The sequence below is a fragment of the Rutidosis leptorrhynchoides genome, chromosome 2 (assembly GCF_046630445.1).
Source record: "Rutidosis leptorrhynchoides isolate AG116_Rl617_1_P2 chromosome 2, CSIRO_AGI_Rlap_v1, whole genome shotgun sequence".
NCBI classification, from domain to species: domain Eukaryota; kingdom Viridiplantae; phylum Streptophyta; class Magnoliopsida; order Asterales; family Asteraceae; genus Rutidosis; species Rutidosis leptorrhynchoides.
This window is the reverse complement of record NC_092334.1, coordinates 673,759,256-673,786,023: the sequence shown is the minus strand read 5'-3', so window position 1 is coordinate 673,786,023 and position 26,768 is coordinate 673,759,256. Positions and strand designations below refer to the sequence as shown.

Below are 26,768 nucleotides of genomic sequence, written 5' to 3'. Positions count from 1 at the left end.
AAAGGTAACAATGTATTAATTATTTGATACCGTACATTAAACTTATTGGTTTAAATATCTATTTGAATATATATGATAAGTTGAAATATTTATTATTAAAATTTATTTATAAATAACTTCCAATGTGTATTTAAAACCTGATTTATGTATATTAAAAAGATATATACATATATATAATTTCAAGTTATTTAGTAAACGATAGTAACATTTTTAAATTGCTACAGTACCCAAAATGCTACATTGTTTTCGAAAATCACTATTTGCTACAGTGAAATTGACTTTGCTACAGTAAGAAAATTCTTTTGTACAAAATATTACTTGTGAAATCTTTAACGGGTAGGTAATTCCCGGGAAATATATAAGTTCACAATTAATTTGTTATATTGTACATTCTTCAACTTTGATTCAAAAATTATTAACTATGCTCACAGCGATATACAATGGTTTCCATACAAATTCAATTACATATTCTGATATTGATGGATCAGAATCCAAGTCAAGATTTAACGGGTGACATCATTCTTAGATCTCTACATCTTTCAAAGCTATACTTTGACTTTAAAAATGTGAAAGATCCTTTAGCATTGTTATTACTGAAAATAACCTTGCAATTTCTTTTGAAAGTATCCAGTATTATTAACCGTTCAACCAGTCAACAACGACCTTTCAGACTTGTAACTTTGGCATATACGTTTTTTGTTATCAGGGAATCTTTCATGTTCCACCATATTAGCAGTAAATTTACCAACAACTTCATTGTTCTTTGACCTTCCGAAAAATCCTTATACTCGTTGAAACCGTATCATGTACTCATCCACATCTTGTAACGGCAATTGCTACAGTGGTATAGTTTATGGATGATTTAAGACTATATTTTGACAAAGGTACGATTCACGAAACGTAAAGTACAAGTTTTCTCAGTATACGATAGGACGTTCGAAAAATCGAAACCGGGACATAAGTCGAGTGACGACGTACAACTTATCGGAACGAAAATTACAAGTCAACTATGCACGTGAATATAATATATTATATATATAATTAATATAAATTATATATAATATATATTATTTTTAAAATATGTCGACAAGCTTGATGACAAACAATATGTGAGCTAGAAGGGGAGGCCATGTGATCGCATGGCCACAGGCCTTCAAACCCATGCGATCGCATGGCAGTGTTTGTCAGGCCACATCTATAAATTCCAGTGTTTTCGCTCGATTAAAATCACACACATACACAAATATATATACTCCGTAATATTAAATATTAATATTATTATTATTATTATTATTATTATTATTATTATTATTATTATTATTATTATTATTATTATTATTATTATTATTAATAAGATTATTATTAATCGTATTATTTTTTTATTACTAGTGTTATTATTTTTGCAATACAAAAATAATAATGTACATAAAATATTACGACGGAGTGCTGTCCAAGTAATTTTCAAAACGAGTTTCCGAGCGAGCTAGAGTTAAGGAAAATATGGGTTATTGCCAAGGAAATTATGGTTAATGTTCGGGGGTATTTTTGTGAATCAAACCTCGTGTTTATCATCTCCAATGCGTCTACGTGCTTTCCTGCAATATTGTATATCAATATTAAACTGTGAGTTTCATATGATCCCTTTTACTCAATACATTTTTGGGCTGAGAATACATGCAAATGCTTTATTAACTGATTTACAATACTTATATGCGTGAGTTTCATTTGTTCCCTTTTTAATTGCTTTTGCAATATATATTTTTGGGCTGAGAATACATGCAATTTATTTTAAACGCAATGGATACAAGTACATACTAAATTCTACACTGAGTTTGAACCGAAAATCCCTTAGCTTTGGTAACTAGTAGCTACCAGTACATAGGATATGGACTGGTGGGCGCGAATAACAGTATATGGATCCATAGGGCTTGACATCCCCGTCCGAGCTAGAGCGCTAGCCTTTTAACGGACGTGTGTTATTTAAGTTTAGGACACGTTGGTTTGCGTGTATTAAAACGAATGGGGTATTTATCATTATAACGTTAAAGTTTAGTTACCAGGGTGCTCTGTTATGTAGAATCTATTGATAAACGTTTCTGGATGAAACAACTGAAATCTTGTGATCCATTTTTATATAATCTATTGATAAACGTTTCTGGATGAAACAACTGAAATCTTGTGATCCACTTTTATATACAGATTATGCGAAACACTAAAACTATGAACTCACCAACCTTTGTGTTGACACTTGTTAGCATGTTTATTCTCAGGTTTCCTAGAAGTCTTCCGCTGTTTGCTTAGATGTTAGACAAGCTATGTGCATGGAGTCTTACATGACATATTTTTCAAGAAAACGTTGCATTCACCAAATCATCACCATGTATCTTATTTTGACTGCATTGTCAACGGAAGTACTGTTGTAAACTATTATTTATGGTGATTGTCTATATGTAGAAATCATCAGAGGTCGAAAACCTTTGATTTAAATATTCATTTATGGTGTGCCTTTTCAAAAGAATGCAATGTTTACAAAACGTATCATATAGAGGTCAAATACCTCGCAATGAAATCAATGAATGACGTGTTCGTCCATATGGATTTGGAGCGATCGTCACAAAGGGTCATCATCATTCATCATTAAACAAAAGGTGTAAAGTAAGTTTCGTTCATGAAAAGAGTTTAAAACAAAGGCTGAGTTCGGTCAGTCACCACGGCCTCAATACCTACTGAAATAAAGTGAGACCAGTGGCCATGGCTCCGTATATGAGTCCTTTAGTTGTGGTAAAAATTCCAGAAGCAAACTCGTCTTCGTTTGACCGTGGCGACGGTTTAAGTGCGAGTAGGTCAGAATTTTCAGCACAACGTTAAAAGGACATAGTGACACTCGGAAGGCCATAAATCCTAAACCGTAACTCGGATTAAGACGAGTCTTAAATGAAAAGTTATCTACAAGAACTGAGCTATCTGAAAATAAAGTTTAAAGTAGCCCAGGTGTACTGGTCAGTTACAGAAACCAGAAAACACAAAGCAGAAAATAGAAAACAGAAAAATAATGGGTTCCGGTGGGTTTTTGGTACTCGATGCTTATCATGGTTCTCATCCTTGATGCATATAGCTTCAAGTGTATAACTCGTTGATGTGTTTGCATCATTTTCACCAAGGTTTGACCATCATAACCCAAGTGTAAGTCTAAGACATGAAGCACAACTCACTTAAGTGTTGCAAGTGTTTTGATGAACCAAAGTTACATCAAAGTCTTAGATTTAACACATACATGAACTATAAAAGTTAGATTTAACACATACATGAACTATAAAAGTAATATTAACCAAGTTTTAACTATTATGACACAAGTGTAAGTCTAAAACATGTAGCATAACTCACTTAAGAGTTGTATGAAGTTTGATGAACCAAAGTTACATCAAGGTCTTAGATCTAACACATACATGAACTTTAAAACTAATAATAAGTTACAAACTTGAAAGTGAACTTATGAAATCAAGATCTTAAGTTGTAGGACATAGTTCTTAGTTAGATCTTGAAGATCCTAGACCCAAAAGTCTAGATCTAACATAAGTGTACAAATTTATAGTTAAAGAAAGCTTACTTACATGTTCTTGAACTTTCAAAGTTAACTTTAGTTCAAGAAAGTATGAGATCAAGACTAACTTGTAATACTTGACCATTTAAACTAACAAACATGAAATTAAAGTGCATAATACAAAGAAATAAACTAAGTAAACTATTAATAAGTTCATGGGTTGTTCATACTTTAAAGATTCAAACCAAAGTTTGATCTTTAGAAAGTAAACTTTAAGTTTACTTCATGAGCTTCAAGTATGATTTTAATCAACACATAAACTTACAATCTTTCAAGAAATTAAATGTAGAACATAACTAGTAAGTTAGGTTCTTGTGTGTTCTTGTTATGAACAAGATAAAATGAAGAATTAAACTAAAGAGTTTGATTCTTGTAACTAGTAAAGAACAACAACAACTAGTAAGTAACTAAACAATAATCAAGTAAACAACAACAAGTAACAAAAGATGATGATGATTCATGTGTTCATGGCCACGATTTTAGACAAGGAAAAGGAAGAAGAAATTGTTCAAGTTGCTTACAATTTGAGAGAGAAATGAGAGAGAAGTTGAGAGGATAAATGAGAGAAAAGTACAAGTGAATTTGTGTGTGTGAAAAATGAGTGAAACTAGTGAACTAGTGATAAGGAATTTGAAAACAAAATCTCTCTTTCTCTCATCTAAACTGACGGTACCAAGGGAAACAAGAGGAAGAAAAGAGTCCACTAGGTTCTTACATGTTAAAGGCTTAAAAGTTGGATATAAGAGGTGTGTTCATGGGAAAGTGTTGTAAGTATCATGTAAATAGATTTCATGTGCACTAAACTAACTAGTTAGGTTTGAAAGTAATACTTACATAAATTAGTGGGCTAACTAGTTCATTAAAGAAGTAGGGTGGGCTCTTTAAGTCCATTAACATTAATCAAAGCCCAAGTTCCATAAATAATCAAGTTAATCCAATTAAAGCCCAAGTAATTAACTAATAACCTTAGTTAATTAAAATGATTAATAAAATTAATCATGAATGTAAATAATATTTGAAAATATTATTCGTGTAATGTACGTGTGTCACAAGGACATTTCGGGCATTCAAGAATCATGTATGGTAGCAAGTAAATGTATAACAATACATTCGTTAAATCACAAGTATTAATAATAACCATTATTAATTAAGGATGGAAAAACCAGGGTCGTTACATTACCCACCTGTTAAAGAAAATTTCGTCCCGAAATTTTAAGGAGTGACCAACAATGGTACCGTATTCGAACAAGAAGGGGCGTATCAAAGTTCCGTGGGACTCGTGGGCTCAGAAGTAAGTTGTTTACCTTGAAAGGTACTTCGGCGTATGAAAGTAAGTATGGACATCTGCCGTTAATTAAGTCTCTTGTCCTAAGTGATCAACAACTGATTCCGCTTCCGATTAACCTGAGTATGTCATCTGAATGTATATCCACGAAAGGAAAGATGGTGTGTTTAGCCTTACAGGCGTCTTCGGTAAGTTGGATGCGTGAAATGCATCATGAATGATTCTAAGCCCATCTAAAACATTGAGCGTGTATGTCGTAATATAAGCCGACAGGTAGAATGGAAAACATATTGATTACAACCATGCGATTTGATGTCTGGATAGCGTTAGCCACGGATTTTTACCAACCCCTTGGTTTCGGAAGGAGGCCATAGGCATAGGAACTCGATATTTAAGAATATTTCATTTGAATAAGTGAATTGGAATTTTAGCTAAAAGTGACCAATCGGACTGGCAATCCATAATTATTCATAGTGTCTTCAGAACGGTCTGAACGAACAATGAGGGATATCACCTAGTTTACCATACTGCAAGTGAACCTAACCTTGGATGAAATGAAAGCACAGTTCCGTAATGTAACTTCATCCCTTCAGTTACATGTTGAAGTTAGGGTTAACGTTAACTAGAGCAACATACAGTTGCAACCAATGAAGGAAGGAACATATGGAGTATCCATATCAGTGTCGTAAATGTTTTAAGCAGTCCCCTCCCAAGGGATAACAAGATTCATAGGTTCTCAAAGTATCTTATGTTACATTTCCAGAAGCAAGTCGCACGAAAGGTGTGGTCTTTGAACGAGAGTGAACTCTTCGAGTGGTTCGTTCTGAATTTATCCGTGTACTTAAGGGGATGTACGGATGAGAAGATACGTGAACCCTTGGTCCTAACGAATGGTTTACTCCGAGTGAAAAGAATCTCCAAAAATGATCCTTGTGTCTCAACATACTGATTCATAGAGATGAGGTTTACGAGGGTATTGTGATTTGCCGTGAAGTATTAAGAACAGTAACCCACCTAGTATCTTTCCTACAATAGGATGACCAATGAGTGTACCTCAGAAAACTGATTTATCAGCCCGCATTTTTGTCCTGTCTAGCTTTTAAAAGAACATTTTATGGGTGCAAAGATTTTCTAACAAATTCTATAAAACCGCCATCTAAAGTGGCTCAAGAGTTTTTAACAAAGATCTTAATAGTAAGTTTCATCTCTAACCGAGGGAGAGAAAAAGTGTGATCCATACATGGTGTAGTCTAATATGAAAACCTTTAATAAAATCAACTAAGGGAGTTTTGAAAAACAAAACCTTTAACCGTTTGTTGTGACAACGTAAACGGAACGAAGTTCCCAGTAAATTTAGAAGTAGGCACAACGCGTACCATTTTGCACGAAACTATTTGACTTGAGTTGAATAACTCGGTAAAGGAGCGGTTTTTAAATAATTTGAAGATATAACTTAGTATCAAAATAAGTAAGTATAAATTCATACATATATGATTCTATAAATCGTATAAGGAACAAAAAAGTTTTTGGTACTTTCATTGTCTGTAAATCTTGTGAGGACCGCACAAATAAACGTGTAAAAATTTTAATAACCATAGTTTTTCGTATTTCAAAGGTTACGAGTTGAAAAAGATTAAGTGAAAAAGCTTTGAATCATCGGGTGACCAGTTACTAGGTAATGAAAGCTAGTGACATAAATGTAGTTTTGGTAATTATCAGGACACAAGTCTTTGGGCCAAAAATATTTACGTGCGAAGCCGTTGCTACAAGTGAGGTACGAAGGATAGAGCACGAGGATGAGAAGTTAATTACTTCTTGAATTTTGTAAAGTGCCAAACAGGTTATGACTAGTATTAAAGTCGGAGTAATGATGGTATTAATACCACTAAATGAGAATCCCTTGGAATGAGTCAGGACTTAGAGCTATGTAAGAAAGAGCATTGTTCCAACAGGCGTGGCAAATAAGGTTCTTGGGATAACGCAATGATTTTTAAATGGTTTAAGTGTCAGTGGATACCCAAAGGCTCTGAATGACGTGGCAGAAGTGTCTTCAACACATACACACATGAATCTCTCGATTTCGACGGTTGTAAGGTCTTCACGATGACTTGGGTACGAATGAGCAACGAAGAATTTTATATAGCAAGCAACGAAAAATTTTATAGAAATTGTTTAAGGTGACAATGTATGGAAAGAAACGAAGTTCTAGTAAACTAAGGTTATGTACAACCCGTACCCTTCACAGTAAAATATATTTTGAACAAAAGATTTGATTTGTAAGAGCGAAAGTAAAATTCTACATGTATTTGTCAAAAATAAGTAATCATTTACTTTAATTTATATAACGGGTATGATTTCAAAAATTTGTACGAATGGCAAACAAATAAATTTATTTTTATAAAGCTTTGAGAGGATAGCACAGTAAAACAATGTGTAAAAAAAAAAAAAATTAGCAAACAAAGTTTTCATATATCGGAGGTCACAAGTTGGAAAAGGTTGATGAGAATCGAGTAAAAGACTTTTGAAAGTTTCAAGTGATATTTGAGGTAATGCAAACCATTGAATTTATAAGTGATTGACGTCTATTAGTAGGGCATAAGTCCTTTGACCAAAAAAAATGCTTAAGTGTGGAGTTGTTGCTTATAAGTGAGATACGAATGGGAGAGTATGAGGATGAGAGTTAACCACTCATTGGTTTTAGAAAAATTTTGAACTGGTAGGACTAATATCGAGGTAAGAAGGACGATGTTGTGGTTATCATCGAATAAGAAATTCCTCGTAATAAGTTAGGATTTAGAGTTGCGTATGAATGTGTGTCAAATGAGATTCTTGGGTAATCTTTAATATAGAATTTGAATTGCTAAAGTAACGGAATAAAATTCCTTTATGTGTCATTGTGCAAGTTTGTCCATTGTATCGGTTTCTTTCATGGCTAGAAAGTGAGCAGTTCTGGTGAGATGGTCAATAATAACCCAGATGGTGTTCTAACCGCCTACTGTTTTCTATAGCTTCATGATGAAATTCATTGTTATTCCTTCCCACTTCCGTTGTGGGATTTAGGTTTGTTGTAGTAACCCAGATGGATTTTGGCTCACCATTCTCGCGAGATATACGAAAAATTTTCTTACTATAAATATCCTTCACTTTCATCCTTGAAAGTTAGTTCGTTCCAACCATTTTATCTAAGCTTCCTAACTTGATGAGTATTAGGTTAATCTTAAAGTTCATCCCAACTATTGCATCCAATCTTATTATACTGCCGTGAAAATTGTGTCAATCTTCTCAAATAACATATGCCTGTGTGTAGGTAACTAATCCTTTTCAACTACTACATTTAAACTCCCAAGTTTGGTTAATATGAGGTCATTTCCAAATGACCCACCTGTTAATCTTAAAGTACTACCTTAAATTATTCCTCTATCTTCCTCAGCTTACCATTTGCTTGCCCTATAGAATACTTGACCCTCATGGTTGTTAATGGCTTATTAGTCGTAGCACTAAGGTTCTTAGATATAAGGTTTCTATCGCTCCAATATTAAACAGCCTTGAGACAATAAAACGTTGTGATGAAACGTACCCTAACTAAAATCAGGATCCATGCAAGTCTCCATAACGATTGCTTTACCGTAGGAAATTTTAAAGTTTTTCCTATGTGAGAACTTTTTCCTTAAATGTCCAGGGTGTCGATATCTACAGCAAATTTTCGGGTTATCAATTCTGCAATCAAGGCCCCTCTTGTACAGTATCTTGGCTACGTGGTTATTCTTTCCCTACCTTTAACAGGCTACAATGTGTATGCTCAAGTGATTCCTAACAAAATTTTCCCTGGATCACCCCATATTCCTCATGTAGTAACATTGGAACTTCTGCATGATTTACTTCAATATAATCACGCTGGCCTGGCGTCATTATATTGTACCAAATCGTACGTTCATTCTAATATCATTCCATATGGACAATGTAACGTGATCACTTCCAGTTCTACTCAATTTCATCTAACGGTGCTCTATCTATGCTATCTCAAAACAGAATCTACATAACTAATCTCACAGTTTCTCGATGTGGGTGCGTAGGTTCCATAGGTCATGCATAAATGCATAAATGTCCCAAAGTTGCTTCAAAGGTTCGGATTCAGGTAACGTTGTTAGGTTCCTTCTAGATATTCAATCCGGGTCTCGTGTCGGGTTGTACGTGTAGCAAGTAGTAATACGATGTGTTTAAGCCTCAGTAGAAGATACTATAACCTTGTGAAAGGAGATGTCCTTCCGAATCATCCAATGTCTAGGAGCATTAGGGACCTAAGTCCAGAAGTGTCGTTAGATCGTCGAGCAGTGGCAAAGAATGAAAGAGATAAGTGACGACCATGAAAGCATACGGGATAAAAGTCAACTGAACAACCTTCAATGGTTCATACGTTGTGCGTGGCTAATTAGTGTGAGCTCGGGATGCGGTTACTCCGACAAGTCCTCCAATTTCTCCTTCTCTGAGGATCAACTTTAGTGGGCGCGTAATCCGAGGGGTACTCCTTCTAGATTGCGTGAAGAAATGTTTCGATCTCTGTAACGGTGGAGCAGTAGTAACAGGTGGATTACACTACTAGGTCTTAGGGTTAGACGAGTAGGAAAAGTAGTTCAGGAAAGCATCTGAACTGGGAAGGATAGGTTCTCCACGTCGGTATAGCGAATAATAGACATGTAGCAAGCGCGTAATCAAGCATAACAACTACAGCAGCCTAGATCGTTTACAGCAGCACGTAGCATGGCAATAGTAACAGTATCATGCCGAAGTAACATGCTAAAAGCAGATAGTAGCATGCAGTAGCGAGAGTAAGCAAAAGCATACAGCGAGTTTACATAGCAGTAAAAGGAAACGGTAGCATGCAGTATGTTCATACAGCAGTAAAAGTAAGCAGTGGCATGCAGTAGTATAACACAGTAGCATGCAGCAGGTTCCGCAGAAACAAGTTAACTAGCAAGTTGTAGATTAGTCCTATTAGTGAATCCTATTCGGGTCGGTCTTAGACTCACTAATGCAACCTAATTCCCTACAACCAATGCTCTGATACCAAATGTGACGCCCCGTACTAAATCAATCATGTACGGACCATCAACAACAGGATCATTACAAGGTCAAACACTATATGAGTTTTCAAAACAAGTTTGCATTCATGATAAAAGGTGACGTCATAACCAACGTCAAATGTTTTACAATCAAAAGTATGCTTCAATGAACAGAAGCAAATAGTAATAGTACGTGACCCTTAGGTCGTTACAATTCATTGTTCAAAAGTAGTAAAGTTTGAATGCAAGATAATATGTTTCATGCGGTGACAACTCTAGTAAGCACAGCAGAAGTCTACAAGGCATGACTAGTACACAGCGGAAGCAAGCAAACCTTAAGCACCTGAGAAAAACATGCTTAAAAACGTTAACACGAATGTTGGTGAGCTATAGTTTAAGTATAACAGTAATGTAAGGTAGACCACGAGATTTCAGTGCTACAGAGAGCGTTTCAAAACAGTAATCCAAATCAGTATGTATAAGTATATGCTCAACCGTGGGCACTCGGTAACTAACTTAACGTTTAATAATATATCACCCCCTGAAAGTACACTTGCAAAGTGCGTACGTTTACGAAGTATTAAACATTCGTTGACTGCTAGCGCGACTAGCCCGAGTGGGGATGTCAAACCCTATGGATCCATATCTAAAATTCGCGTTCACCGGTTCAAAAACCAATGACTAAACGTTACCGAGCTAAAGGGAATGTTTATGCCGTTGTATAACCCACACATATATAAGTTTAAGTACTCGTACCTAGTATGTAAAACATAAAATCCGCATGTATTCTCAGTTCCCAAAATAAGTTAAAGTAAAAAGGGAATGCTATAACTCACAATGATAAGTAGCGGTAAAGTATGACTCGGAAAGTAAGCAAGTACGTAGGTCCGGAAGGTCCTCAACCTAAGTCAAATAGTACTAAGTCAGCAAATCGTCCGAATAAGTTTAAAATATGTAAATAAGGTCTTAAGGGTCATCATCATTCATCATTAAACAAAAGGTGTAAAGTAAGTTTCGTTCATGAAAAGAGTTTAAAACAAAGGCTGAGTTCGGTCAGTAACCACGGCCTCAATACCTACTGAAATAAAGTGAGACCAGTGGACATGGCTCCGTATATGAGTCCTTTAGTTGTGGTAAAAATTCCAGAAGCAAACTCATCTTCTTTTGACCGTGGCGACGGTTTAAGTGCGAGTAGGTCAGAATTTTCAGCACAACGTTAAAAGGACATAGTGACACTCGGAAGGCCATAAATCCTAAACCGTAACTCGGATTAAGACGAGTCTTAAATGAAAAGTTATCTACACGAACTGATATATCTTAAAATCAAGGTTACAATAGCCCAGGTGTACTGGTCATTTACAGAAACCAGAAAACAGAAAGCAGAAAACAGAAAACAGAAAAATAATGGGTTCCGGTGGGTTTTTGGTACTCGATGCTTATCACGGTTCTCATCCTTGATTCATATAGCTTCAAATGTACAACTCGTTGATGTGTTTACATCATTTTCACCAAGGTTTGACCATCATAACCCAAGTGTAAGTCTAAGACATGAAGCACAACTCACTTAAGTGTTGCAAGTGTTTTGATGAACCAAAGTTACATCAAAGTCTTAGATTTAACACATACATGAACTATAAAAGTAATATTAACCAAGTTTTGACTATTTTGACACAAGTGTAAGTCTAAAACATGTAGCACAACTCACTTAAGAGTTGTATGAAGTTTGATGAACCAAAGTTACATCAAGGTCTTAGATCTAACACATACATGAACTTTAAAACTAATAATAAGTTACAAACTTGAAAGTGAACTTATGAAATCAAGATCTTAAGTTGTAGGACATAGTTCTTAGTTAGATCTTGAAGATCCTAGACCCAAAAGTCTAGATCTAACATAAGTGTACAAATTTATAGTTAAAGAAAGCTTACTTACATGTTCTTGAACTTTCAAAGTTAACTTTAGTTCAAGAAAGTATGAGATCAAGACTAACTTGTAATACTTGACCATTTAAACTAACAAACATGAAATTAAAGTGCATAATACAAAGAAATAAACTAAGTAAACTATTAATAAGTTCATGGGTTGTTCATACTTTAAAGATTCAAACCAAAGTTTGATCTTTAGAAAGTAAACTTTAAGTTTACTTCATGAGCTTCAAGTATGATTTTAATCAACACATAAACTTACAATCTTTCAAGAAATTAAATGTAGAACATAACTAGTAAGTTAGGTTCTTGTGTGTTCTTGTTATGAACAAGATAAAATGAAGAATTAAACTAAAGAGTTTGATTCTTGTAACTAGTAAAGAACAACAACAACTAGTAAGTAACTAAACAATAATCAAGTAAACAACAACAAGTAACAAAAGATGATGATGATTCATGTGTTCATGGCCACGGTTTTAGACAAGGAAAAGGAAGAAGAAATTGTTCAAGTTGCTTACAATTTGAGAGAGAAATGAGAGAGAAGTTGAGAGGATAAATGAGAGAAAAGTGCAAGTGAATTTGTGTGTGTGAAAAATGAGTGAAACTAGTGAACTAGTGATAAGGAATTTGAAAACAAAATCTCTCTTTCTCTCATCTAAACCGACGGTACCAAGGGAAACAAGAGGAAGAAAAGAGTCCACTAGGTTCTTACATGTTAAAGGCTTAAAAGTTGGATATAAGAGGTGTGTTCATGGGAAAGTGTTGTAAGTATCATGTAAATATATTCCATGTGCACTAAACTAACTAGTTAGGTCTGAAAGTAATACTTACATAAATTAGTGGGCTAACTAGTCCATTAAAGAAGTAGGGTGGGCTCTTTAAGTCCATTAACATTAATCAAAGCCCAAGTTCCATAAATAATCAAGTTAATCCAATTAAAGCCCAAGTAATTAACTAATAACCTTAGTTAATTAAAATGATTAATAAAATTAATTATGAATGTAAATAATATTTGAAAATATTATTCGTGTAATGTACGTGTGTCACAAGGACGTTTCGGGCATTCAAGAATCATGTATGGTAGCAAGTAAATGTATAACAATACATTCGTTAAATCACAAGTATTAATAATAACCATTATTAATTAAGGATGGAAAAACCAGGGTCGTTACACCTGGTGTAATCATTAAACAAAGTATTAAGACCTTATTACGGTTTAAATCCCCAATTAGTTGGAATATTTGACTTCGGGTATAAGGTTAATTTGGCGAAGACCCTCGCACTTTATAATTATGACCGATGGACTATTATGGACAAAACCAGATGGACTTATCGAATAATCCCGGACAAAGGACAATTAAGCCAGGGTAATAAATAAAAATCAAAACGTCAAATATCATGAGTACGGAAGTTTAAATAAGCATAATATATTTTATTTCATATTTCCCCGTACTTTTATTTTTTTTGTTATTTTAATTATTGTTATTTATTTTACGCACTTTAATTATTGTCATTTACTTTACGATTCGCTTAAAATATAAAATCGACAAACCAGTCATTAAACGGTAAAACCCCCTTTTATAATAATAATAATTGTAATATATATATATTTTGTACAAATATAGTTATATAAAAATATAGTGTAAAATAAGCCGTCTCCCTGTGGAACGAACCAGACTTACTAAAAACTATACTACTCTACGATTAGGTACACTGCCTATAGTGTTGTAGCAAGGTTTGGGTATATCCCATCTGTAAATAAATAATTAAAACTTGTGTAATTTTTATCGTATTTCGTATTAAAAATATATAGTATTTCGTACCCCACGCTGCACACATCAAAGACGTTACATGATAAAAGAGTCTGGATGAAGATTCAACCCTCTGGATGATGAAGATTTCTCCTGGATGATGAATATTTCGTCTGGGTCGCCACTGGGGAAGATTCAAAGACTAAAAGTTGAAAACTGGTGGTTTTAGTTTTCTAGTGTTTTTTTTCATTTAATGGGAAGGAGCCTATTTTTATTTTTGTTTAAAAATATGTATTTAATTATTATATTTGATTGATGACATCATTCACCTTGACTAAATTTTTTAAATTTTTTTTTTTAGTTTTTCTTTGTTAAGGTAAATTATGTATTTATGACATCACAAGGTTAGTATTTTAGTAGAATCTATATATCAAAAGATTTTTGCTGATGTATCATTTTGTGATTAAATTGAATTAATTATTAATTATAATTTAATATATAATATTTCCATGAGAATGTTCTCATATATATATATATATATATATATATATATATATATATATATATATATATATATATATATATATATATATATATATATATATATTGGTGAGAACAAATCTAGACCCTTGAATTCATCTTTGATCAAAATAAAAATTAAAAACCATTTGAAACATAACAAAGGGCAAAAGTGTAAGATCCAGTAGCTTAAGTCTTCAAAACTTCATGCGTATGTTTTCAAAATTCAAAATTCACAATTCAAAATTCCTTCAGTTGCATATCATTTCCCATGAAAGTTTCATCATCTAATAATCTAATCACATAAAATCGGGATGCAGCAAACTTATAATTATAAGTCACGGTTGATTAATTTGTCGACTAAGACAACGATTGGGAGATCATATCTTGCCTGGTTTATGCACGAACAAGACAACGGTAAACAATATGAGTATGCATCCGATTTTTTAATCGTAATACATCAAAACTGATTTGGTTTAATCGTAGTTTACATTTTTTTTGTTAGGGCAAAGTTGGTTGTTACTCTAAAAAAATTAGGAAAAATAAGCCGTCTGAAGAATGAACGATTTGAAGAGGTGAATACAAAAAGTGTTGATGAAGTTGCATCAAAAAACATGTTTGGTGTTAATCAATGTAAGTGCAAATTGATTCATGCATCCTTGTTTACAATAGGTTTTTTCGTAACAAAAGTAAGTAAAAAAAGAACAGTTGGTTTTCACAAAATGATTGGTGCGTTTAAATTTGGTTTGTTGTGACCAGAGTATTTGATCTATGCTAATGTATTCTAAAGCATGATTTTGTTAACTATAAAATTACCTCATATTGTTATATATTCATCCTTGACGTGTGCAGGTTTGTTGTTTGGAAAAACAAATAAAAGGACTGAATCAAGCATCCATGTTAATGATGCAGTCAAAAAGATCACAACTACACGAGCATACCCAAACGTAACAAGCATCCATGTTAATGATGCGAAAAGGTTTTGTTATTGGAAAAGATGCACTAAAAAGGCCAAGTCATTGATAAAAAAACACCAGTTCACATCCAACGCCTCTGCTACTGTTGATTCCATTGAGCGTAGCCTAGAAGTTAGCATGTGGACAACTACCATGAATGTATATCATAGTTGTAGACATTAAAATTAAAACAATAGCTACTAATAAAATGGATGAAAAAAAAAAACAACAAAAAAATTCATTAAGAAACTTGCTGGTAACATTAAACATAATCAAAGGAACAATGAAACGATTTCAAACATGGTAACAAAGACACACAAAATTTCTAAATATCATGAAGATCCATCATCCGAGTCTTCAATGTCTGCATCCAATTCATCTTCATCAGACTCAGCGGTTTGTAAGTACTGTACACTTGAGGCAGCCAATGTGAAATTCCATCACCCGACACTATTTCGGTCCCAGCAGCATATATTATAGAAACAAAGTCAACCCCTGATATATTTACACTACAAACGATCATAATTGCAAGTGTATACAGTTGACGTATGAGAAACAATTGTAAATGAATTTTATAAAATGCTTAAGATTAAATATATGTATGTTGTTAAATTGGATATGCTGTTACTGGAGTTCTAAAGTTTATAAAAATCAAATAAACATTTAGATAGTTTTTCATAATGTGCAACAACTTCTAATGAAATATGACTACATAAATAACTAGATGTAGGTCCGAGACGCGCTTCGCTGCTTCTTGCTCGGCTATGGATTGCTCAAAATCTTCTGTGTTTAGTAACATGGAGTTATCGGAGTCTCGAAAAGTTGTGGTTCTCCTGCACCCTTAGCAGAGAAATGATTAGATAAACAACTATAAAAACTTTAAGAGTTTTAGTATAACTTGTTCCAACCTTAGTTTGAACGCTAAAATAAAGTATGTGAATCATGATGTGATCCAGGTGTTGGTTTGGTTTTGTTGGTTTTCACCCAACATATATCTTCACACCTATGAAACCCTCACTACAATAGTATAAAAGGGTAAAAAGTACATGCTAGTTGCCTCCAAATTTTATTAATTATCTATGAGCTAAAAAGAGGAATAAAAATTGAATGATAACGGGTTGACATATTTATACTTGCCATATATGCTGGTATGCAGATAACTAGAACCATTCATTTTGACTACAAGTTCAGAACGTATGCAAATAAAAAGTAAATAAACGATTGGTTAGTTTTTTTGACAAAATTCCTATCTTGTGCATCATTGCATTGCTCAAGATATCACATGTCTCATAATTATATTTTCACTCACCCTTATAAAGCACTGCTATTAATTAATGTGTATGAAAAAAGACATGAAAGAGTAAGTAATCTTACCTTGTAAAATGCCATTTTACATTCTTTTAATCTTGTGCTAACACGCAAGCCAAAGACTCCCAGTTCTTCCTGTATTCATGTATCTCTTCCTGTATTCATGTATCTGTTGGTGCCATGTTTTATCTAGATTCAGAGGATCATCAACCCTAGCTTTGCAAGATGATAAAACAATCAACAAACTAATTGGATCTTTAATCCAAACTAACAGAATTCATAACACACGGGGAACAAAAATCAGAAATTAATAGCGTCCACAAGGAACAAATAAAAATGCCGAAACCATAACAACAATTAAATTTGTTACCGTATAGAAGACAAAAAAAAAGCAAATGCAGATTTGAAGTACAATTGTGGATATGAATACAACTTCAAAAAAAAAAAATGAAACACAAACTTAATAGTAACTACCTGTACATAAAGTCAAACATATTTAAGAAATACCAAACCACATAGCTATATGTAACAATCGATAATAATAGAAATCCTCAGCTGAATGATAAGCTCATCAAACCAAAACATCAACTTGAGGACACACACAACTATAATAATGTTTATTCAAAACTTTCTATTAGTTTAACAAATAAAAACATAGACAAAGAAATCCTACATGAAACATTTTAACAAATTTGACTGCAAAACACCAAAAAAAAAAAGGCAACAATATATCAAGATACAAACTAACAACAACACATGAAAACAAAACTGTAAATACACTTTGAAGTACAAAAACTATCAAAAAATTAATTGCATAAAAAAATAAATGCTAACATGTGTGTATACAGAGGGGCGTAAATATGAAGGGCGTAAATGTGAAGAAATTTACAATCTTAGTTACTCACTCACCACCAACATAACAATAGTGATATGTTTGAATTACAACTGTTAGTTTTTATACGCACATAAAAGTAAAAATAAAAATATGTGTAATTCAGGTTAAAGTGTACCTCCTTCCTTCCGTCCTTCCCTGGGCCGATCTCTTAATTTAAACCCTAATTGTTTCCCCTAATTATTGAATGCCTCTTGAAACTTATAGATCTCAGCAAAATAAAAAAAAACGATGACAATATTAAACACACACAAAAACAATCTAAACAAAAATTAACAATAAAACAAAAAAAAAACCTGAAGTACTGCTTAGATAGCTAGGGTTTACACCTTCCGGTGAAGACCGCAAAGACGACGTTGTAGAAGAGACGAAGTTGCAGAAGCAGTGGCGATGACGTTGCAGATGTAGTGTCGACGGTGGCAGAAGTCGCCAGAGCTCGAGCGGCAATGGAACAATTTGTGCGATGGTATGTATTTCTGTAGTAAAACAATTCTCTAACGAACCCTGGTGTTCGTTAAAGACTGGGTTACATTCGGAGGTGGCAACGACGGTTGCGCTGGGGCCGGTGAGGTGGCAGTGAAGCTGATGAAAGTTGGTGAGGAGGGAGAAGGTGGATGTGAATAAATGGCGGTGATAGAGCATAAAGGGAAAGAGAAAACAGCAGGAAAGGAAGGAACAGTAATTCTAACCCGTTAAGCAATACAAAGCTTCCATATGTATCTAAACCTTTTCCTAATAAAAAACGCCAAAAATTTATACATCAAACGACAAGCCGTTGTTAGGCTGATATTCTTTATATAGAATTAGAGTAATTACGTATCTTCATCAGTTCGTCTTTGACTTCTTCAACGACTTCAACTTCTACATAGTCTATATTTCGATTAACATCAGATAGAAATTTTGATATGGATGAATGATCCGATATTAATATCGTAAACAAAAGTCGGATGTTTTTTTTTTTTTTTTTTTTTTTTTTTTTTTTTTTTTTTGAGTTTGAAAATGGTGTTTAACTGGTAAACTTAATGGTACTACAAAATAGGAAATGGGTTCAAGTTGCCAGAATAGTAGGAAATGGGTACCGATTCATATATTTAATTTACATATTTGCCCTCTAACGGTTAATACTATTGACTATTACATCCCTATCATGTATTTATAGTTATAATAAGTTAATTTAAAATTAACTAATTGAGAGTGGTTTGGATCTATTCTCACAAAAGTTAAAAATAAGAACGTTCTCATTTGAATGCATCTGTATGCATATAAATATAGATTTACAGGGTAACAATCCTGTGAGAACGTTCTTATTTAATTATTCCTTATCTCTCGTTATCTCTCCCCTTAATTTTGTCAATTACTCTGTATATTTCTCCAAATCATTTGTTACGTGCATTCAATGGTATTACACTAATGAATTCTATGGAGTATTTATTTTACACATTGTTGCATCAATTTAATAATAGATGGATGCGTGTACACGTAAAAATCGATGCATAATATATTTGATACAAAGGCATCCATCCAGTCCAGTAATGGTTTAAAGAAGTGGAGAAACACATGAGTATATTTTTCTTCTTATTATTTGGATGTAAATGTAGACTGCATATAACAACGAATGGATGCACCGATAAACAATTCAACATAAGCATCAATTTTAGCCTTTTAGGTGTGAACAAGGATGCATTATAATTCTTGTTGGATGCTCAAATTAATTCATCATATGCATTTACAGATTACATGTATCTATTTATTTAATTTAGTCATGAAATTGATGAAAGAATTAAGCGTGAGAAAAGACCATGCAGTTACATCGGTTAATTTATTTTTTATTTATATTCCACAAATATTTTTGTACCTGTATGATTTGTTCCTATATTTAAGGCTTCCAATTATACTTTTATAAAATAAAACTAGTGGCTGAAAATTGTTCTCACTAAAATTTAATGTGAGAACATTCTCACATGATTACATATATATATATATATATATATATATATATATATATATATATATATATATATATATATATATATATATATAGATTATTGATATATAATACGGAGTAATAAACTTCCCTTCATTAATAATAAAATAATCGACATCTGTAAAAACAAATGGTTGCTCTATGAGTTCATTAGAATCAAATTCGCATATTGTTTATGTTAATTAATGGCATTATATTATTAAAATTATAATAACGCTAATGATTATGCATATTTTAACCGAGGGGTCTTAACATGCTTGCTCAACGTAAAGGAGGGGTTTAAGGATCTTAGAACGTGGCTCTCCGGTCCGGCTACCGTGAATAACCCTGGCCGACATGATGATGTCGGAGGGGTGGCCAAGTGATTAAGTCCACCTTCGATGACGTCCGTCGATCAGAAGGCCCCAAGCAAGGTTGTAGGTACCAGCTAATAAAGAACTCACCTGTTAACCTTTAGAAGATGATAGAAGATGTAGGTTACGTATGATGTGTGGTAGAAGATGGCTACGTAACGTGGTATGTTGCTAACGACGATTAGGGTTTGTATTTATAGGCAAACCTTAATTCTAGAACCGTCATAGGATAGTGATAATCGTTTCCATAACCGTCTCCCCCGAATCACGGATATAATTATGGAAAAGATATTTGCTTGTTAGCTAAGCAAGCGCCGTAAAGGACCAGATACGGATCCGCATTGCCGCATGACGCATGAGAGCACCCCGCATGCGCACCATAGCGCATGCCCGTGTGTATGTTACATTCGCATGCGGGCTGCGGTATCATTAAGTCCCCCCAGTTTGATGTTATATGACGCAAGTCATATGATATCAAACTATTAAGCGAAAAAGAGAAAACAAAAGGACGACGAGCATTTAATGTCCTCGCGTGCGCCTCGATGCCTGTCACAATCGCAGAAGCCCATTCGGCTGACAAGACATAAAGTAACAATGCCGCAGGCGCGTGCGAACCACGCGCGTGTTTGTAATCATGCTTAACTGACACCACGCGCGATCAGCAAATTCTACCCGTCGATTGCATTACACGTGTATGGCCACGATAACACCATTCCAACCCACGCTCCCCCAATCTTGCCTATAAATAGCCCCAAATCACACACATTTTCACTTTTCCGGTGTCAAGCTTCCCAAATACGCACTCGCCTTCAAATCCAATCAATTCCGATCAACTCCGTCATATTCCGATCGTCATTTAAAGGTCAGTCGTTCTCCATTCATCTAAAAATGACCAAAGCTAATGAAACTTTCGTAGAGAATGTAGAGTCCAACATAGGCCAGAAAAACATCGACCACTTAGTTAAGCAATACCCCCCTCTTGCGGGTTACAATCCGGTACCACCACTGCCTAGCCAGCGAGCCCATCAGCCACCAGAGAATAAGGTGGCGATCTACGAACATGCTTTTAAGCATGGTAATTTTAGGGTTCCACCCACCGACTTCTTTTTAGGCGTACTAGATCATTTCAAAGTAGGGCTAGGGCAATTGCACCCGTATGCTATAGGCAAAATCGTTCTATTCGAGATGTGGTGTGTTGCACTCGACACAGTACCATTGGTGAAGGTTTTTTGCCACCTATTCCGCTTAGCCAACCACCATAAATCTTGGTTCACCTTCTTCGCACGCCAAAATTTCACAAAAACCCCGAAATCGAATGCGGGAAGTTGGAAAGAAACTTTTTTCTTCGTCGACCAGACCGTAGTAGGCACTGGCTTCCCGCAGACGCTCATTTGGTGCGAGAAGGTAGAAAAAGATGTGAACAAGATGCCAGCGTTGGATGACGAGGAGAAAAGGTTGTTGAAGCAGTGCGTCAACGCACAACTGGTGCACCGTTCGTATGGTAATGTTATGCTGCGGTTGGGGAAGATCTCCGCGTATTGGCCTTGGGAGGATGTGCGGCCGGCCATAGTTGGCCCCGATGGAAAGGGTAGGAATAGCATAAACGCGTACTTACATAAATTTTTGTATATTTTCTAACGCAGGCGTTTATTGTTTGCAGAGATGAGGATGAAGAAGGTGCTTACCGCGGAGGAGATTGCTGGGATCTCTTTCCGCAAGCAGGATGTGGACAAACAGCTAGAGCAGGCAGCTGCTAGCGAACATGTGGAGGAATCGCCGGCGGAGTCAGGCAATAAACGCAAGGCGGCTGGGACGTCCGAGGCTCAGAAGAAGAAGAAGAAGACTCCTAAGCAGCTGGAGGATATGCGCAACGACAATTTTGTTGCCATCGAGCCGCGGTCCGCAGACCTACCTCCCCCCATTAATGGTGAGCGTTTATTTTTTCGCATGTATACCGCGTAGAAAAATCTGCGTACTAATCTGAGTATTTTGCAGAGCATGTGGAGGAGACGCAGCCAACAACACCGCGGGTCAACCCCGAGCTGCAGGCCACTGCCACATCCAAAGACAAGGCGATCTCCGTCGAGTCTGAGTCTACATTACCTCCTCCGCAAGGCAGCTTCCGTGTTGCCAACCTCCGCCAACTTTGCCAGTCCTCCGCAGAAAATGCTGCGGAGCAGTCTGCATTCTTGCAGCAAATCTTCCCAGCAGAGTTCCGCGAGCAACTGGCCGCGCTGCCGTTTAACCAGGCGCTCAATGCCTTTATCCAGAACGGGCTGGTATTCTTTGGGATGTTTGCGGATCAAGCCCGTCGATCCTCCAGCCTATACGATGTTGCACTGCGCAAAGAGGTGGAGTTGGGTTTGCTGCAGGCGGGTGTTGATCAGGCAAAGAAGGACAGGGACGCTGCTGAGGAGGCCCGCAAAGCTGTTGAATTGACTGCGGCCGAAACCAAGACCTCCTTGATTCAAGAAAGAAAAAAGAACCAAGAGCTTGTGGGTGCGGTTGATCAGGCAAAGGGGGAAACTGAGCGAGTGAGGCTGGAGTTGGAAAAGGTCACGAGGGAGAGGGACGATGCGGTTACCAACCGCGAGCTGGCCGAGGCAGATATGACAATGCTGCGCACTTCACTTCCCGCAATTGCGCAGAAAGTGATGGACTCCGAGCCCGTGTCCGACCGGTTTAATGCCTATGTCGATGCGGTCAAGGACCATGAGGTGAACAAGGCTGTGCGGGACGTGATCCAGGCATGCGGCCTAACTCCACCGTTCCCCGACATTGTCCAAAAGAAATTAAAGGAGGGAACGGCCGCGGCGCTGCTGGAGGCGGAAGAGGCAATCAAGTCCATCCCTATCCCTTTGATCAATGCGTTTGCGGCTGACCCGACGATGCCGCTTGATCGGTTTTTGAAGGAGGATTACTAGAGTAGTTTGTGCCGTAAGCCCTAATCTTAGGCAGGTAATTGTAAATGTATTTTGGAGCCCTAAGTCCCATGTTGGGCAGGCATGTGGAACAATTACTTATGTAATAATTTATTTGGATGTGTACATATGTTTGTCTGTTATGCATGCGTGATGTCCTTGTTTATATATCGCGAATCAAAACAAATTATGAACCGCATGCGCATGCGCATAGTTAACCACAACTTATGCGTCTGCGGATGGTACTGCGTAAAATAAACCAATATTTTAACTTACCTTTAATAATTTAGACTCAAAAGCTACTGCGCTATTGCTTTGTCATGTACTAGAGGTGCACTATTAGTTGTATGGTAAGCAAACGCAACTAAAAACAAACCAATGTTTTTATGCTTAGGAGTTCCTCAAGCAAACCAATGCGAGAGCGATTACGCACAAGCAAACCAATGCTTGTATATTTAAAGTCGACTTTGCAGCCATCTAGTCTGCGTGGCGCTTGGCTAGGGGAAAACCAATTCCCTTCGCCTGCCGTTATTGTCTAGCCTTGTAACCAAACAGGCTTCTGCCGCACGGGGGCTAGAGGACACCCCTTAAGTAGGCAGGAATCGCATACAAAAAATATAAATGGACAACGAAAGTATGCGCATGTAATTATTTTTATTTGGCATTAATTATGATTACAACTGCGACATATCCGAAAGGATGAAAAATAAAATAATGTGCTAAACAAATTGGAGTGATCAAGTCCATCTAGCTACATGTAACATTTTTTCAATAACGTCGCATGCCAAGTGCGTTTCACAGGTTTGCCATCTAATGTCTCGAGATGGTATGCCCCGGTGTTGCTTGCTTTTGCTACCCTGTATGGGCCCTCCCAACGAGGTCCCAGTTTCCCAGTATCTTCCGCATGACTTGCATCGTTCTGGCGCCAAACCAAATCACCGCACTTATAAGTGCGTGAACGCACACGCTGATTGTAATACTTTGCGATTTTCTGCTTGTTATTTGCTTCGTTAACAGCCGCAGAGAGTCTGCGTTCTTCAAGCAGATTAAGATTTTCCCGCAGAGCTTCAGAGTTATTTTGCTCATCAAAGTTTTGTATGCGGAACGTTGGTACCCCAATCTCTGCGGGTACAACGGCTTCTGACCCATAAACCAAACTAAACGGAGTCTCACCAGTGCTTGCTTTGGGTGTGGTTCTATGCGCCCATAAAACCTTTGGAAGCTCATCCACCCAACCAACGCGGTCATGACCCAACCTTGCCTTGATTCCAGCAACTATATCTCGGTTGGTAACCTCGCACTGGCCATTCGCCTGCGGATGCGCAACTGAAGTAAAAGTTTGCTTAATATTAAGCTCCGCACACCAACTGCGAAAAGGATCGCCGGCAAATTGTGTACCGTTATCACTAACAATTTCATTGGGTATGCCGAATCGACAGACAATGTCTTCCCATACAAAATTCCGCACTCTTTTCCCTGAAATTGTTGCCAGCGGTTTCGCTTCGACCCACTTCGTGAAGTAATCGATTGCAACAATTAAGAATTTGACATTTCCTGCGTGTGCAGAGTATGCGTAAGATAATGACGTAAGTAGCATATTTAGCAAATGAATGGCAATATTACCTTGGCCTTTGGGGAATGGTCCGACTATGTCGATCGCCCATTTGCAGAATGGCCATGGTGAGGAGACCGGTATCATTGGATGCGCAGGTGCCCTACTGATAGGTGCATGTATTTGGCATGATTCGCATTGCTTGACAATACGCGCCGTGTCTGCGTACATAGTAGGCCAATAATAACCTAACCGCATGATTTTTGACACAATGGACCTGTGCCCCGAATGAAGGGCGCATGCACCCTCATGCACTTCGCGTATAACTTCCTCTGCCTCTTTTGGACCTATGCACCTTAAATGCGGTCCCAAATAGTTTTTTCGATACAAGACGTCACCCTCAAGGGCATAAAGCGGTGCCTTTGTGCGGACTTTCTTCGCATCAGAGGAGTCCACGGGTGAAGTGCCGTCCCGTAAAAAAGCGATGATGGGCGTCATCCACGTTGGGCTTGATTCCTCAACCGGTGCCACTAGAGGCATCATGACAATAGATTTTGCGTTGAGTTCCTCTATTAGAATTTTCTTACCCATATGATCGAAAGCCAAGGCAGCTAGTTTGCTTAGCGCATCCGCCTTCTTATTTTGCCCCCGCATTACGTGCGAGATTTGAAAAGCCTCGAACTGGTCAGCGAGATTATGAACAAGCGATAAATATTGCTGCATAGCAATGTCGTGCGCTTCGAAGTCTCCGCAGACTTGATTGCATACTAGCTTTGAATCCACGTAAGCGTGCAATATTTTAACATTTAGCTTATGCGCGATGCGCATACCTGCTAGCAGAGCCTCATACTCTGCTTCATTGTTTGTGACAGCAAAATTAAACCGCAGTGCATACGTATGTTCCTCACCGCCTGGACCTGTCAAAATTATACCTGCGCCTGCGCCAGATGTGCTACACGCACCATCGGTGTATAATTCCCATGGTGATAGAACAGGTGCGGGCGGATCTTGATGTTCTGCTGACGCTTCGACATCCGCAGGTATTTCTGCTAGGTAGTCAGCAAGTATTTGACCCTTAACCGCACTGCGAGAAGAAAAGTTTATTTCATGTTCTCCCAATTCGACTGCCCACTTGGCCATTCGGCCAGAAATCTCGGGCTTGTATAGTACCTGAATGAAATAAAATAATTGCGTTAGTCAATGCGGTAACCCCGGTCATTGCCGCAAAGTAATCATGTACCAACCTGTTTGATTGGCTGATCAGTTAGAACCACAATCGGATGTGCTTGAAAGTATCGGCGCAAACGCCGCGCTGTATGGACAAGCGCATATACTAACTTCTCTATTGGCGAGTAGTTTACTTCGCTTGATGTCAGCGTCTTGCTTACGAAGTAGACCGGCATTTGTGTCTGAGAAAACCTCAGCGTTAAAGTTCTGCGAAATAAATAATGCAAGTAAATTGATAAGTTACCTTTTCGCGGTCTGCGATGAGAACTGAACTGATTGCTTCCTTTGATGCCGCAAGGTACAGCGTTAACGTCTCCCCAGGGACTGGCGCAGTAAGTGTTGGTAACTCTGCAAGCACCTTTTTCATCTCCTGAAAGGCTGATTCTGCTTCCTGAGTCCAGACAAAATCCTTTTTCTTCAAACAGTTTTTCAAAGTGTTAAAGAATGGTAGCTGACGCTCTGCGGCTTTTGACAAAAACCGCGTGATTGCTGCGAGCTTCCCAGTGAGACTCTGCACATCTTTCTTTGTTTTCGGAGATGGTAAATTATCAATAGCTTCAATCTTTTTGGGATTAGCCTTGATGCCCCGCGCTGTCATCACATGACCTAGAAACTTGCCTTCCTCCTCTCCAAAGCTACATTTAAGTGGATTAAGCTTCATGTTGATCCTTCGCAGAGACGCAAACGTTTCTAGGATGTCTGCGAGCATGTCTTCTTCGGTGTTGCTTTTGATTACCAAGTCATCGACATACGCTTCAAGATTTCTGCCAATTTGAGGCTTGAATGCTGCGTCAATTACACGCTGATAGGTTGCGCCCGCGTTCTTCAAGCCGAAAGGCATCTTTGTGTAACAATAAATACCCTGCGGCGTATGAAAAGCAGTCTTGTCTTCGTCTTCCGCAGCCATTAGAATTTGGTGATAACCTTTGTATGCGTCCAGAAAGCACTTATATCTGAATCCAGACAAAGATTCAACCTTCCAGTCTATCTCCGGGAGAGGGTAATTGTCTTTAGGACATGCTTTGTTAATGTCTTTAAAATCAACGCACATTCGCCAGTTACCATCAGCCTTTTTCACCAACACCGGATTGGCAACCCATGTTTGATAACGCACTTCGCGTAGAATGTTTGCTTTCACAAGGTTGTCTACTTCTGCGCATAGCCAATCACTGCGGTCTAAAGCCATATGCCGCTTCTTTTGCCTAACAGGTGTTAGCGATGGATTAACATGCAATTTATGTTCCGCAATGTCCCGCGGGACACCTGTCATATCTGATTCGCTCCATGCGAAAACATCTGCGTTTGCGGACAATATACCATGTAACTTAGCCTTGGTTTCAGCTGATAAACCTGCGCCGATTTTTATACGCTTATCTGGATGCAAGCGATTAGCAATGACCGCACTGCTTGCAATCTGCTCCCCGACGCTAGGGA

General features: G+C 37.0%; 1 protein-coding gene and 1 long non-coding RNA gene across 2 annotated transcripts; one reads left to right on the top strand and one right to left on the bottom strand.

Moving 5' to 3' along the window:
• Positions 1-15,454: 15,454 nt before the first annotated feature.
• LOC139893937 (uncharacterized) lies at positions 15,455-18,047 on the bottom strand. Its single transcript, XR_011774751.1, has 3 exons — positions 17,416-18,047; positions 16,472-16,617; positions 15,455-15,930 (listed from the first exon to the last, which is right to left on the bottom strand). It is a non-coding gene; the product is annotated as an uncharacterized lncRNA (long non-coding RNA).
• A 3,123-nt stretch (positions 18,048-21,170) lies between these two features.
• On the top strand, positions 21,171-26,561 carry LOC139890265 (uncharacterized). Its single transcript, XM_071873159.1, has 4 exons — positions 21,171-21,561; positions 21,630-21,813; positions 21,958-22,285; positions 26,544-26,561. The coding sequence occupies exons 1-4, from the start codon at positions 21,297-21,299 to the stop codon at positions 26,559-26,561; spliced, it is 795 nt and encodes a 264-aa protein (XP_071729260.1). The 5' UTR covers positions 21,171-21,296.
• Positions 26,562-26,768: the final 207 nt, after the last annotated feature.